Raw genomic sequence first — 12,996 nt, 5'->3', positions numbered from 1 at the left:
AAATTTGACTGCTTATGAAATATCTTTTACTTTACAAGTGACATTGGATAGTTTCACAGTCTCACCTCTTCAGTCCTTCCTATTTATCACACTAAATAAAACACGGCTCCATGTCTTTAAAATCCTTTATTCATCAATATGTTGGTTGGGTGGTGAAACACAAATTACTGTGGAAAATGATTCTTACTGTTTGTAAGTTTAAAAAAAACAAATCACTGTACTCTACATTATTTCCAGTACACAATCTGACTAGATGTCTTGAATATGAATAACAGATTTTTCTTTTTCTTTTTTTCTTAGAAAAAAATGTATCTAGACTACAAAACATTCCACCTTTCAGTTTGTAGGACCCTTGTTATTTTGGTTGTCACAGATACATTTGTCATCAGATATAACAGAGGCAAAAATATTGATGGGGCCCAAGTGTTGACTATAAAAACTGTTTGAGCAGGATTCCACCTGCTGATGGATTCTGGGGATTCTGAAATCGCAGCTTTCCACATCACTCTGTAGTTGAAGGCTCCTGGGGCTCCCGGTTCACTACAGTGTTATGGAGGGGGAAAAAAAACTCTTTTCAGTGAAAGTGACTAACTTTTCAATGTCAATCACAGTGTGATGGTTTTAAATGAGTAGAAAATGGCATTTAATTAATTCACTTAGCATAGCACATAAACATTTAGAATGCTTAACAGTAGACATTCTCCAGACGGAATCAAATTCCATTTCAGCCAATATGGGAAAAGGAAATTATTCTCTGACAAACGGTGGGGTATTAAAAACAGCAACAAAAACATTACATGAATTGAAGCTCAAGAAAAAAGTGTGGAAGCGCATACCTTCTTCCCTGGCCTTCATACGGGCAACAAAATTGTAACTCTTGTTCCGACGGTAGTTCTCGTAAGGGTCATCCAGTGATACCCCTACTCCTTTGTACTGGTCCCACTTGTCCCGAATGTCCCCCCCTTTAATAGGATCCTGGATGCCCTGTTCCTTGGCTCCAAGCCCCCCTGAGCCACTCCATCCTTTACAGACAAACACAGAATCTTACAGTGCAGGAAGAGAGAGCTACACACTACAATTAGTTTCACTGACAACACTAATGCAGTATCAATTTGAAATATACACTGCACCTTTCCAGAGCACAAAAGTTAACAGATGTGGGAAACGTACCCATTTTCATTAGCATCTGATGGCCCTTATTCTCCTCTCCCAGCCTAAGGTCCGGGGGCAGGGTGGAGGCAGCAGCACCAAGCCCAGAAGTAGACCTGTGGGACAATTCCAAAATACACTCAGTAAAAAAAGCACCCATCACTATTTACCACGCAAGTCTGTCATCAGCTTGTAATAAGAAATAAAGAAAATCAATTTTTTTTTTAGCTACCGGTGTCTGCATTGGTTCCAGAGAGACTTACGGGGGAGTGGGGCTGCGGGACTTGGTGCGACGCCTCTTGTCCGGGGATCGGGATCTGGATCGGGAGCGGGAGCGAGAGTGACTGCGGGACGAGCGGGAGCCGCTCCTGCTTCTGGAAGAAACACGGTGCTCTGTAATCACAGCTTCATCAAAGCAGGGACACCACTGAAACGCCCTGAAAACAAGCTTACTGAATGTAAAAACGAGACTGAATGAGGGAAAAAAAAAAAAAAAAAAAAAAAAAAAAAAAAAAAATCAAACGTTTTACAATCCCGAATTCCATTTATCCTGTAGCGGCTGTACCTGGAGCGAGATCTGGAGTAGGAGCGAGACCTGGAGCGGGAACCGGATCGGGAGGAGGAGCGCGACGACTTGGAGGACCTGGAGCTGGAGCGGGACGAGGACCTGCCTCTGCTGCGAGAGCGACTGCGCGAGCGGCTTCCTCGGGCGCTGCGGGGGGGACAGAGGGGTGTCACCGCTCAGGGCTTCTCATGCAGAATACACCAACACGCCACTCCACGGGGACGCCTCGGCCGCCTCACCTGCTGCGCTTCTCCTGCCCCTTTTTCCTCCTGGCTCTCATCTTTGCTCGGAAGAACTCATACAGGCCATTCTGCTCCCAGCCCTCACTGACAACAACACAGGCAAAATCAGACGTCCACTACATAACCTGCTTCCAACGCGAGAACACAAAACTGGTGCCTATTGCTGAGGGCTGGGAAGTCAACGGCAGCCAAGCCCTGTGGGTGAGACCTACCTGTTCCTGGGCCGGTCATGGGACGGGGGGCTGTAGAAGGCCTCCACAGCTGCCAGGAGCCTGTCGCTGGGGGGCATAGGGGGTGGCAGGCGGATGTCTTTAGGATCCAAGGGCTTGTAATCATGGTCTTCCAGCTGGTCCATGTGAAGATGCGGGGAGACAGGGAAACGGAGCACATGAGCTTCAAAGAGCACTGTGATTGTTCCATTTGTGTTCAAACGCAAGGCAAGGTCAGTTACTGCCCCCTCCACTCAAAGTAACAAGTTTCTCCCATCACTGCCCCCCTACAGTGACAGCAGAAACCTCAGTAGCATCTTGAGTGTACTCAGAAGATCTGAGTTTACTGGCTTACTCACCTTCACCAAGGGAGCCATAAGTCCAGCGGGCAGGTCAAAGTACGGGACATTGGGCACCAGGCTGGGGTCATCCTGGTTGACGTGGGAGGGGGCTTGACGTCTCATGTGGGGAGACTGGCCATTAAAGCCGTGGGGCGGGGGGCCAAAGTCAGGGTGCTGATTGCCCCCCCAGGGTGGGTGTTCTGACATTCCCGGAGGGGGAATCCTCTGGCTGGGGTGGTGGTGTGGAGGAGGCCCGAGCTCTGTGCAAGAGAGGGTACAGAAGGACACAAACGTAAGCACATACTGTAAGCTGCAGACAGGAAGTACTGCATGCTTATGCAACAATGAAAACATCACCCATGCACCTTTCAGAGCTGTAAATGGATACAGCCGTATCATTTTGCATGGAAAATGCATAAAGCAATGGTAGAGCAATTACAGCAAAATGTAAAATGAGGTACAACGGGATAAAAATGGAAACTGAAAAGTCAGCTTCTCCTTAAATTATAGCTGAAGCCACTTTCATTGTTGGCTGCAGCTCAGTCCATCCATGTGGAACACTGATCATCTTCCGCAATGTCATGCTGTCACACCACAGAAAGCTGAAAGTAAAGACTGCAAAAATACTTTACAGGCATACCTGTAAAGCAACAGTAATCACAATACAAAAAAACGACAATCACAGCTGTGTAGCTGTAGTTATCGCAAGACAAATAATACAAATGAGCTGAACAACAAAAGCAGATTTTCCTCTGACCCACCAGAGCTGCATGTGTCACTGGAATACAGTCTAATATGGCGGTTTGGAACTCAACTGATCCAGCCTCACAAACCGCTCAAGTGCTGCCTTTTGTATCACCTCTACCCTGTCTATGTTACCTTTATAAGTACATGAGAGAGACTGCGCAGCAGATTTGTGCTTTTCTTCTGCTCATAATAGAGGATGAAAGCTTGATGCAATATGTGTCTGTTCTTCCTGCTTAGGGGAGACTTCAACATGAACAACAAAGCCAACAATACGGTTATATGCATATTAAGAGTTAGTTTATTGCCTAAAGTGAACTCTTCTAGATGTGTTAACAGAAACATTTTACCATGTTTCCAGTTTTGGGTATAGGACATTTTCCAGGATAAACATGGCTTCAACAGCTTGCCTCCCCTTGGGGTGTTTGGGGTTCACAAACATACTACTGGCGCAAGTCAGCTCACTATGGATAACCCTCCCACTTGCCTAAAGTGTCCCGTGCCGACAGCTCGGGTGGGCCGGTGGAAATGCGGCTTCGAACAGACGGTGGTGAGCGGGGTGCGTCTCCTTACCTCCTGGGAAGTCCCCCTGCGGGTAGTCAAAGCGATGAGGCGGGTAGGGGGGCCGCTCAAAGTGATGGCGCGGGGGGAAATCGTCCTGCATGAAGCGTGGCGGGAAGCGGCCAAAGTTATGCGGCGGATGGGGGGGCTGGTTAAACGGAGGGGGCTGCTGGTGCGGGGGGAATGGGCCTCGGAAGTGCGGGGGGCGCTGCATTCGAAAGGGAGGCTCCCTCTGACCCCAGGGCGGCTGCTCGGGCTGGCTGCTCCAGGGCGGCTGCTCGTACTGGCCGCTCCAGGCTGGCGGCGGCTCGGGCTGGCCGCTCCAGGGGCCGCTCTCCCGCGGGCCGCTCCAGCTGGGGTCGCGCTGCTCGTTCCACATGCCCTCGTGGCTGTTCCAGGGGGGGCACGGCGGGGGGGCCTGCGTCGGGTCGAAAGGAGGGGGCTGGGGGGGGGCAGGTGCGGAAATTTAAGCAACGAGTCACAGCCCCTTCTACGACCTATGACCTCTAACCATGCTTAATCGGTTTTACCACATTAATTAGCAGTTTCCACACACCCTCTTCCTAACACACAGTAAGCCGCTGAGGTAGAGTTTTTACACAGGAGAGCCGAACATGTAACATCATCTGGCTTTTTAGGAGAGATCTGCCCTAAATTACACCATTCAAGAGGTGATCTTGGTGGTGACAGATTTAGGCTGAAATGGCAGTGTATTCAGTAACACCTTCTCTGTGTCAGTGCAGAGGGAGATGGTGCCCCAGGAGAGCTGCTTACCGGCTGCTGAGGGGCCCATGCAGAGATGTTATGCTGGGGGTCAAACCAGCCAGGCTTGTTGGCTGGGATGGAGTCACTGGGGCCACTGGGGGTGGCAGCAGCAGAAAGGGGATCTGGAGGTCTGGCCTGGGTCCCATCATAGTCTCCTGGGGGTGGCACAGCCATGGGCGGCTTCACTTCTCCTACACACACCAGGAAATACAGGCGTTAGCATTGAATAACTGGCAGAAAGTTGTTGTGTAATTTCAGCTGCCATAGCAACAATAACATTCAATAATTTAAAAGTACATAAGTAAAATACAGTGCACTCCGCTTACAGGAAATACTGATATAAATATCAATCAATCACCTATAGGGATTAAAAAACTAATGAAAGGCTGATGAATGAAAGACAGCTGTGTAATTATCCGTTATCATTGGGTTAATTATCATGGAGAAGCTTGAAAACAATTAAGATTTTTTGTTTAACTTAGTAAGTTAAGGAAACTGACTGCAGCAACAATCTGAATGGTGATATCATATATTTTACGTGAGTTTTTATGTTTTTAAATAAAGGATTATACAGAAATTACTGAGCACTTCAACTACGTTTTGTTCCATGTTTGAAAGATTTAGCAAAGGAAATTTCTCGATCAAGAACAAGAAGTTTAAAAACACAAATGTCCATTTTATCCTCATTCGAAACTCAACTGCACGCGAGAAAGAAATCCATCACGGACAGATAGGATCCTTCCTACCGCTGTACTCTACATTCCAGGTGTGCCGTGTGAGGTCAAACCACAAATAATGTGCAGTGCCTGAAGCATGCACGTGTGCACATGACTGTCTGTCCGCGCGCATGTCTCACCAGGCTGTGAGGTCACTGCAGTCCCCTGTGGAGGAGGCTTCACCTCACCGTCTCCTGGAGGCAGCTGCCCAGCCACTGCTGCCGCTGCAGTGTGCTGCTGCTTCAGGTTGGCGACAAACTCCTCGTGCTGGGACTTGAGGGTCTGGATCTGCTGCTGGAAGGCCAGCTGTATGGGCTGCACCACAGCTGCGTACTCCGTGATCAGTGAAGCCTGGGGAGGAGAGGTCCCGGGGCTTTAGCGTGACCGCAGTTGCACCAACGAGTGCGAGAACAGCGTGGTGACAGCGGACCGCTGCTTTGAGAACAGCAAGCTAAAGCTGCTCACCCCAAAGCAGCTACAAAAAAAAGCTATACGCACAGAAAGTGTGTACACTGAAACAAAGGCAACTTTTACCTCGCTCTCTATCAATGAATGCACCTTTGTACTTCGCAAAATGATAGCATCTCCCAAATGAAGAAATGCAAACCTATCAAGTGTCGTCAATTTATTTTTGCCTGCAGAGTAAGCCATTCCCAACCGCTGAGAATGGCTCATGACTGACTCGCTACACAACACAGGGTTACACAAAGCTGCCCTTCAAGTGATCCTGACAATCTTTAGTCTGCTCTCATCGTTGGGCCTCACCTGGTACTGGCCTAGGCCCAGGGCTGGACTCTGCAGCTGCTGGATCGTCACCTCATCAAAGTAGCCATTCTTCTCCCACAGCTGGAGCAACTGGAGTAAGCAGTGCCGAGACACAAGAGAACAGGTCATGATTTAATAGCATCCTCACAGTGACTGCGTCATTACACTGAGATTAAATTCATGCCACACCTGACGGAATCTATTCATTCATCAAAAAGAGGAAAGAGGCATATACCAGAGGGAGAGGGAGAGAGAGAGAGAGAGAATACCAGCACTCAAACACACCCTGGCTATTTTCTGCTGCTTGTCCTCCTCTACAGCCAGGAAGCTTGTGCAGTAAATGGGCACGACCACCTTCTGCAGTGCAGCAAGCAGGTCCCTCTGCTGCTTCCTCTGGCTGAAACAAGATCACAGACTGTTACAAGAATGCAGACTCTCTCCTGTTCAAAAATGCAAACATTTCAGCTGAAGGGCAGGAACAAATTAGAAGGGTTATGGCAAACCACTTCCCACGAGCAAATAACCACTCTGGGCTTTGATGGACAGCCCTTGAGGTCATACCAGTGATGGAGGACGTCATTGGTGAGATAGATGAGGTGCAGGCGGAGCTCAAAGTGAGCCCCATCTGCAGTGATGCGGTTACGGAGGTGCCTGGTCATCAGCTCGCAGTGCTGGGGTGACTTGGCGTTGTTGAACATCCAGTTTTTGCCAGCCTGAGCAGACAAACATGGAAACGTCATGATTAGTAGCCCAGAGCTCAAAACAAGAAATACACATAACGTTATTAATAACATACCATATAACATCTAACATCAATCACTTACCGAGATGGCATCTTTTGTGCATGTGTCAATGATGGGTTGAAGTAGGCTGTCAAACTCTGCCATGTCTAGCTGAGTCTCCACCAGCAGCTTCTGTGTCTGTTGCTCCATGGCCAGGGCAATGGCGGCCGTCACCTGCTCCTAAACTCACCACAAACCAACATAACCTGTCTTTACATCAGGAAGAACTTGCATCATATCAACAAGCCCACTAAGATGAAATTACAATACTCATGAGCTTTCATGTGTAGGTAGTATTATAATCTCTGGATGTTGCATGTTTGACCAAATACTCCTACATCCATTTCTTTATACAATAATGCCATTTCTGTCTTCCTTGAAAACATTACTGAAAACCTTTAATAAGAAGGAAGCCAGGACTGCGCCAGATCTGGGTCAAACCTCACTGGCATGTATATGCCACCACACACCTGTCTGAGATTGTGCAGGTGCTGTTCCTGCTGCTGCAGGTTCCACTGGCTCTGCTGGATGAGCTCATCCACTGAGGGCGTGGCTGGAGGGATGGGGGGCGGTGGCATCATGGCCATCGGAAGAGGGCCATCTGGGGGCTCCTGCCCTGGCTGCTTACACATTACTGCAAAAAAATAAGCAAGGTAAAATGACTCAGCAGTCCGGCCATCTAACAATACAGACACTGAGGGACGCCTTACCTGCCAGAGCAAGGGAAATTTCCTTGTGAAAGCAAAGGACCTCACTACCCCATCTCATAATCTACCCAGGGTTTTACAGCAGCTGTTGTCCTCTTTTGCATACGACGCTTTAACGTTGTAATAAGTACTAATTCACTCTTGCACTGGCTGTCAAGCGAAACTTGCTTCAGCGGCAGCGCAACTTAAATAAGGGGTCCACAAGGGAAAGCAATGCTAGCCACGGAAAATGAAAGTTTTTCCACATGCAAACAGATTCATGCATGCGGCGTTCTAACGTCCTCTTTATGTTCAAACAGTCGAAAAGTCACACTTTAATGTATGCTGAAAAGGGAAATAAAAAGCTGCAAAATCTGCCTCAGGAAGAGCATGTGGAAAAAACAGCAAAACAGCAAAACACAGCATCTTAATTCCAAAAAACAAATCGCAAGCAAAGACAAAAAAAAATCATGGATCATCAAAATAAAGCAAAGTGAAACAAATTATTCCCTAACTGGATTTACAGTCCCATCCACAATCTAGAAATGACAGTCCAACAGAAATAACTACATTTAATTGCTTTGTATATGTTCTGCAGATGGTGAAGGTCCAGGCCAACTAACTGACAGTACTACAAAATCTTCAAACAGCTTATGAACTACAGCAGCCAGTAAGAGATACTGCTGTTATTACACTCGGCAAACATTTCAGGATAGTTAACAGTAAAGTTATTTATTGTGATGACTATGATGGTAGATTTCAAAACAACGTATTCCCCTGGGAATGCTAGCATGGTACCCTTGATAAAGCTGCCCCTTATCTTTGGCATGTCCGTACTGCTCAGTTCAGACAGCTAAACATGCCTATTATGTTTATGGACCTATAAATGTTCTGTGCATAGAAGGATTCTTTTCCCCCCTCCTCATTCACCTAAAAAAATCAAAGTTCTGAGAGAATCAAGACAAAACATAAAGCTCATATCAAACAGAAGGAAAAACCAAGCTTTCAGGCTCTGATGGCACTTAAAAAAAACACTGAATGAATATTGAAGAAAATGAGCATGTCTGGATTCCCTTCTGTAAAAACAAAACAGCTTGGTAACATTCTAGTAAATACCTTCCAACTTATACTCCTCACATTCGTGTGTAGTAGAATCTATAAGGAAAGAAGGACACCTTTAAAACAGAATATGCCGCAAGTTGTTTGATTCAGAGAAAAACTGCGACGGAAAAGTATAGTTAGGATAACTCAGTTTTACAGTCTGTGCGAAGGGTGTCTGAAATCCCTCATCAGTTATGTTTCAACTGTCACTGCCAACAGTCCTCAGTAAGCAACAGTTGACCAGCTGACAACAAAACAACAGATCACAATACATTCGAGATAAAGGCAAAGTCTGTCAACTAGATACCCACTTTGATTTTGTTAATCTCAAAATGGTAGAGGAAACCTCAAAAGGCGCTAAAATGAATTATGGTGTATTGAGAAATTGCAATAGGCTTTAACACAGCTATACTGAATAAATGGATTCCCATGTTGTCCATTTTCTACAGCTCAACAAGTCCTAGACAACAAAAAAATCTACTGTACAGCTCTATGAACTCTAAACAGGTAGTTCGAATGTAAAAGTATTTTTATGAAGTCATCGGTGAGCTCAGAGGACACAATCTGTCATGTAACACTCAAGCACCAGAATATTTTTGAAAGTAAACAAAACTGTGAACAGGAGTTGAGTTATAGCTACGTACGCTGTTGCTGTTCAATGGCTAACTTGTACTTGTAGTAGTTGAAAAACTCGCCGCCAAATAGGAAGGAAAATTTGGGATTTTCCTTCTGCTTCTCCATTGTCATCTTCTCAAATTCAGGCCCATTGCGGGCCACAAACTGGGCCAGCTTGTCAATGACATTCCTCAGCTCTTGGTCTGCGAAGAAAACACAGAAGCAATGACACAAGGTAATGATGACTAACGAGCACCATTTCATTCAGCTCTTCCAAGAGTATCTCGTTTAGTGATTACCAGTGTATACATGGTTATAAGACGTATTATGTAACACAGAAGATGAAGTAGCATATGTTTACAATTCATCAGCAACACTGCTAAACTCAGGACTGCACATGTCAACTTATTTTTACCCGTGCACCAGTCAAGCAGCTTTGCGAGCTACTACAGCTATGTAGCTATGTATATGATGAGTGTGAGTCTTAAAATTTTGACCTGTCTAGTTTGTATCACGTTAAAATCACAACTTAGCTACCTAGGTATGTGTTTAAATGATAACTGATAACTACTTAACTAGCTACATGCTACTATCTACTAAATGCATTCCCAAATAAATCGGCAGGTCTTCACGTGGTTACCGATACCCACGACGTAGCTAACTAATTAGCTCCCTAAATGCTTGCTAAGCAGCTGATACCCGTGACTGTAAAGACAAACGCATACAGCTTCTCTAGTTAGTTGCCAGCTAGCAAGTCTAGTTAGTTCTGTAGGTCGCTAATATGCAGGCCCGCGCAATGCAAACAAGCCCACCCCCAAACACCAACATGTCTGTATTTTTTATTAACCAGGTACTAACCCTCCGGAGGCGGTGGCATATCCATGGCGTTATATGCCACGAATTCTCAACAGAACTGCTACCAGCTAACTCGCTCAATTTCAACAAAACATATATATATGGTCAATGGTTTTCTATCTGTTCAAAAGACCCAGAACATTCCCGTCGCTATACACCGGAACTGAATTGTCTTGGTATATATTTCATCTGCGTCCAACAATACTAGAAATCGGTCCCAAAACTTACAGCGCCACCTGTACGTGACAGCACTGTGGCGGAGCACGAATTCTTCCGTCAACAGTTAGATTGGTATGAATGCGAGGCCGCGTCTCTGCTGATGTCAGGGATGAAGGGTCTATCCGACGAAATGCTGTATTGGTCATTAAAGGTATTTTGAATATTAAATGTTTTCAGAAATGAAAAAAGATGATTGTTATGAGTATTGACCTAGGAGTATTGATTCCTAATGGTTTTTCTATTTCATAAAAATATCTACCAGAGGAGGCATTGTGTAATCAAGACCACACTAAAAACATCCTGTTATATAGGCATTTTACTTACGTAAACGCTGCATTTCAATAAGGAGGCACCTGTCTTTCCAAAAACACATTCAAGTGAAATATTTCACTTATTGTCTTCATTATAGATGTGATTCTAGTACTATTTAAGATAAAGTTTGAGATTGGCTACAAACTGGGACAGGCTAGTCAATGCCATTTCTCAGCTCTTGGTCTGCAGGGGAAAAACTGAAGCAATGAACATACACTGTCTTCACATAATTTCCAAAAATAATACAACAATACAAAAAATGTGCCTTTAAACCTTCGTTGTCACCTGTATGTGTAGGGATGGATACCTTTTTAAAAATACATGAGCGAAACATTCTATTTACCGTCAGTATTACTGATATGATTCTAGTACTATAAGATTAAGATAACATCTGAGATTTTAAAGTCAAAGTTATCTGAACCTCTTTGATGTTTATTGCATAGAATGTATCTCTTTGTATAATGAGGTTTGATTCTCACTGTGTCATAAAAATATTTACTCCTGTTTGTTTACTATCTTTATGAGAACATCTAATGAGATTGATTAGGATGACTGTTCTTCATAACCTGTTTTTGGTCTGTATAATGAAAACTCTACAATTAATGAATCAATTCACTCCACAAATTAAATTTCCTTTTTATTTTTTCCTTCAGAGAAGTGGTTGCGTCTTTTATAGGAAGCCCGTAAATGACTGATGAGTCACAGTTTCACGTCTTCCAGTTTCACGGTGTCATGCAGTAAATAGCTGATTTACATTAAATATTTTTGTTGTACATGAGCATGGCATTTTATCAGCCAGCTGAGATATCTGAAACCATTTTTTAAATGCACTGACCCCTTGAAATACATCTACATTGATTCATAAAGGTATTATCTAAAGTTCTAACAGAAATAATAATTGAGAAATTGGACAACTGTGTCTTATTCTCTGGAAATTCCACCATTCATTTTCACAGAGCTGTTACATGATTATTTGGAGTTTTAAACACTTATAAAAATACTCAGAGTTATCAGACTTGTTTCAATTTTTGAAGCAATGCATCCTTTTTATAGATTCTGTAAACTTTGAAACAGGCAGTTAGCTGACACTGGAGGTTTTTTGCATCCAAAAATTCATGTCATAATTTCCAGGTTATTTATACCTTCAATCATTGTAATACCTAGTTGATCTCCCTCAGCATTCAAGTCTTGGTCACACTTAATGGTTACATAATGTTGAATGAATAATTAATAATTAATTATTCATTCAATTAATTAATAATTATGTTCTTAGTTCTTTCTTAAATATGACATGAAAAGTTAATAAGAAGATAGTATATGGGCAATAACTGTAGTAAAATGTCAACTTGCCAGGCAGGAGGTGAGTAAATTGTATTTAATTTCATATGTCATTGTTTACAATTTCACATTAAAATATTGCAACAAATCTGAATACACAAGGAGTAGTTTATAAAATGTTTTTAAATATTTTCATACCTTAAAATTAGAAGTATACACTCATTTCCTACCTGGTCAATATGGTTTACTAACAGCTTTAAACGAGTCATAATTAATAAGTAGCAGTGTATCAAATGTTTTTTAATAGTGCTTAATTACAATGCTTTATACCTTAATATCTTGGCACATGTATATATATTAAAAGTTAACTGTACTTATGACGTGCTGTAATGTTATGATAAAAAAAGGTTAACCAAAGAAACTGTAGTGGAAAAATGTTTTCTAAGATGCGATAAACATGGAAAAGCAGCAAATTTAACCAACTTTACACCGTATCTAAACGCTTAACTTAATCCACTGTGGGAAGACCCCATCATATTTCCTAAACTGCACTTCCAAACTGCCATACATAGAGGGCGTTTTGACCCTGTTTAACTACATGTTGTTGACAGTTCAATGTGTGACAGTAACATTGCATAAAACATCTCTGCTGCATATTTCCACTGTTTATTCATGTAGAAATGAAATCAGAGGAACCCCTGTGTGTAAGATTGAATGTCTGGTAATCACTTTATGTGTAGGGTCAACTCACGGGTCACATCACAAAGATCCTGTTTTGAGAACCTTTATATTGGCAGCGGTGAATGAATTGTTGACTGCAATTCCTTCCCCCATTCTAGATTATAGAGTAACCAGATTATACAAACTGAACCCACAGACTGATTATATCGGGTGTATCAGTTCCATCCACTGCAGCCTGAATCTGCCTCTGTCATAGACCCTTTCTATATTTCATCAATGATATCAGGGGTTAACTACAGACATGCAAAGGGTCTGAAATGTCATTCGGAGAAAAGAGGGGTGGCAGGAGTGACAGTTCTGACACACAGTTCTGTTTATTTTGCTGAGAGTGTCAGTCAGTGCAGGTTTAT

At 43.6% G+C, this 12,996-nt stretch overlaps 1 protein-coding gene across 2 annotated transcripts; it reads right to left on the bottom strand.

Moving 5' to 3' along the window:
- Positions 1–152: 152 nt before the first annotated feature.
- LOC118772558 (calcium homeostasis endoplasmic reticulum protein) lies at positions 153–10,254 on the bottom strand. Of its 2 annotated transcripts, XM_036520999.1 has the most exons (19): positions 10,100–10,254; positions 9,271–9,444; positions 8,642–8,680; positions 7,310–7,473; positions 6,882–7,019; positions 6,619–6,770; positions 6,343–6,454; positions 6,058–6,147; positions 5,433–5,643; positions 4,586–4,767; positions 3,824–4,253; positions 2,525–2,766; positions 2,169–2,302; positions 1,954–2,040; positions 1,715–1,861; positions 1,413–1,523; positions 1,171–1,265; positions 837–1,022; positions 153–540 (listed from the first exon to the last, which is right to left on the bottom strand). In XM_036520999.1, exons 1-19 carry the CDS (start codon positions 10,122–10,124, stop codon positions 503–505), a joined length of 2,757 nt encoding a protein of 918 aa, XP_036376892.1. In that variant the 5' UTR covers positions 10,125–10,254; the 3' UTR covers positions 153–502. The 2 variants fall into 2 exon arrangements, with proteins under 2 accessions (XP_036376892.1, XP_036376893.1); XM_036521000.1 differs by lacking the exon at positions 8,642–8,680.
- Between the last annotated feature and the right edge of the window lie 2,742 nt (positions 10,255–12,996).

The sequence above is a fragment of the Megalops cyprinoides genome, chromosome 2, assembly GCF_013368585.1.
Source record: "Megalops cyprinoides isolate fMegCyp1 chromosome 2, fMegCyp1.pri, whole genome shotgun sequence".
In the NCBI taxonomy this organism is placed as follows: domain Eukaryota; kingdom Metazoa; phylum Chordata; class Actinopteri; order Elopiformes; family Megalopidae; genus Megalops; species Megalops cyprinoides.
Note: the sequence above shows the minus strand (reverse complement) of the source record. Positions and strands in the feature narration are given on the sequence as shown.

Coding starts and splice junctions, on each gene's coding strand:
- LOC118772558 (XM_036520999.1), bottom strand. CDS start 10,124: ATGGATATGCCACCGCCTCCGGAGG. Junction 5,644..6,057: donor TGGGCCTAGGCCAGTACCAG/GTGAGGCCCAAC, acceptor TCTCCTCCCCAG/GCTTCACTGATCACGGAGTA. Junction 1,524..1,714: donor TACTCCAGATCTCGCTCCAG/GTACAGCCGCTA, acceptor TGTTTCTTCCAG/AAGCAGGAGCGGCTCCCGCT.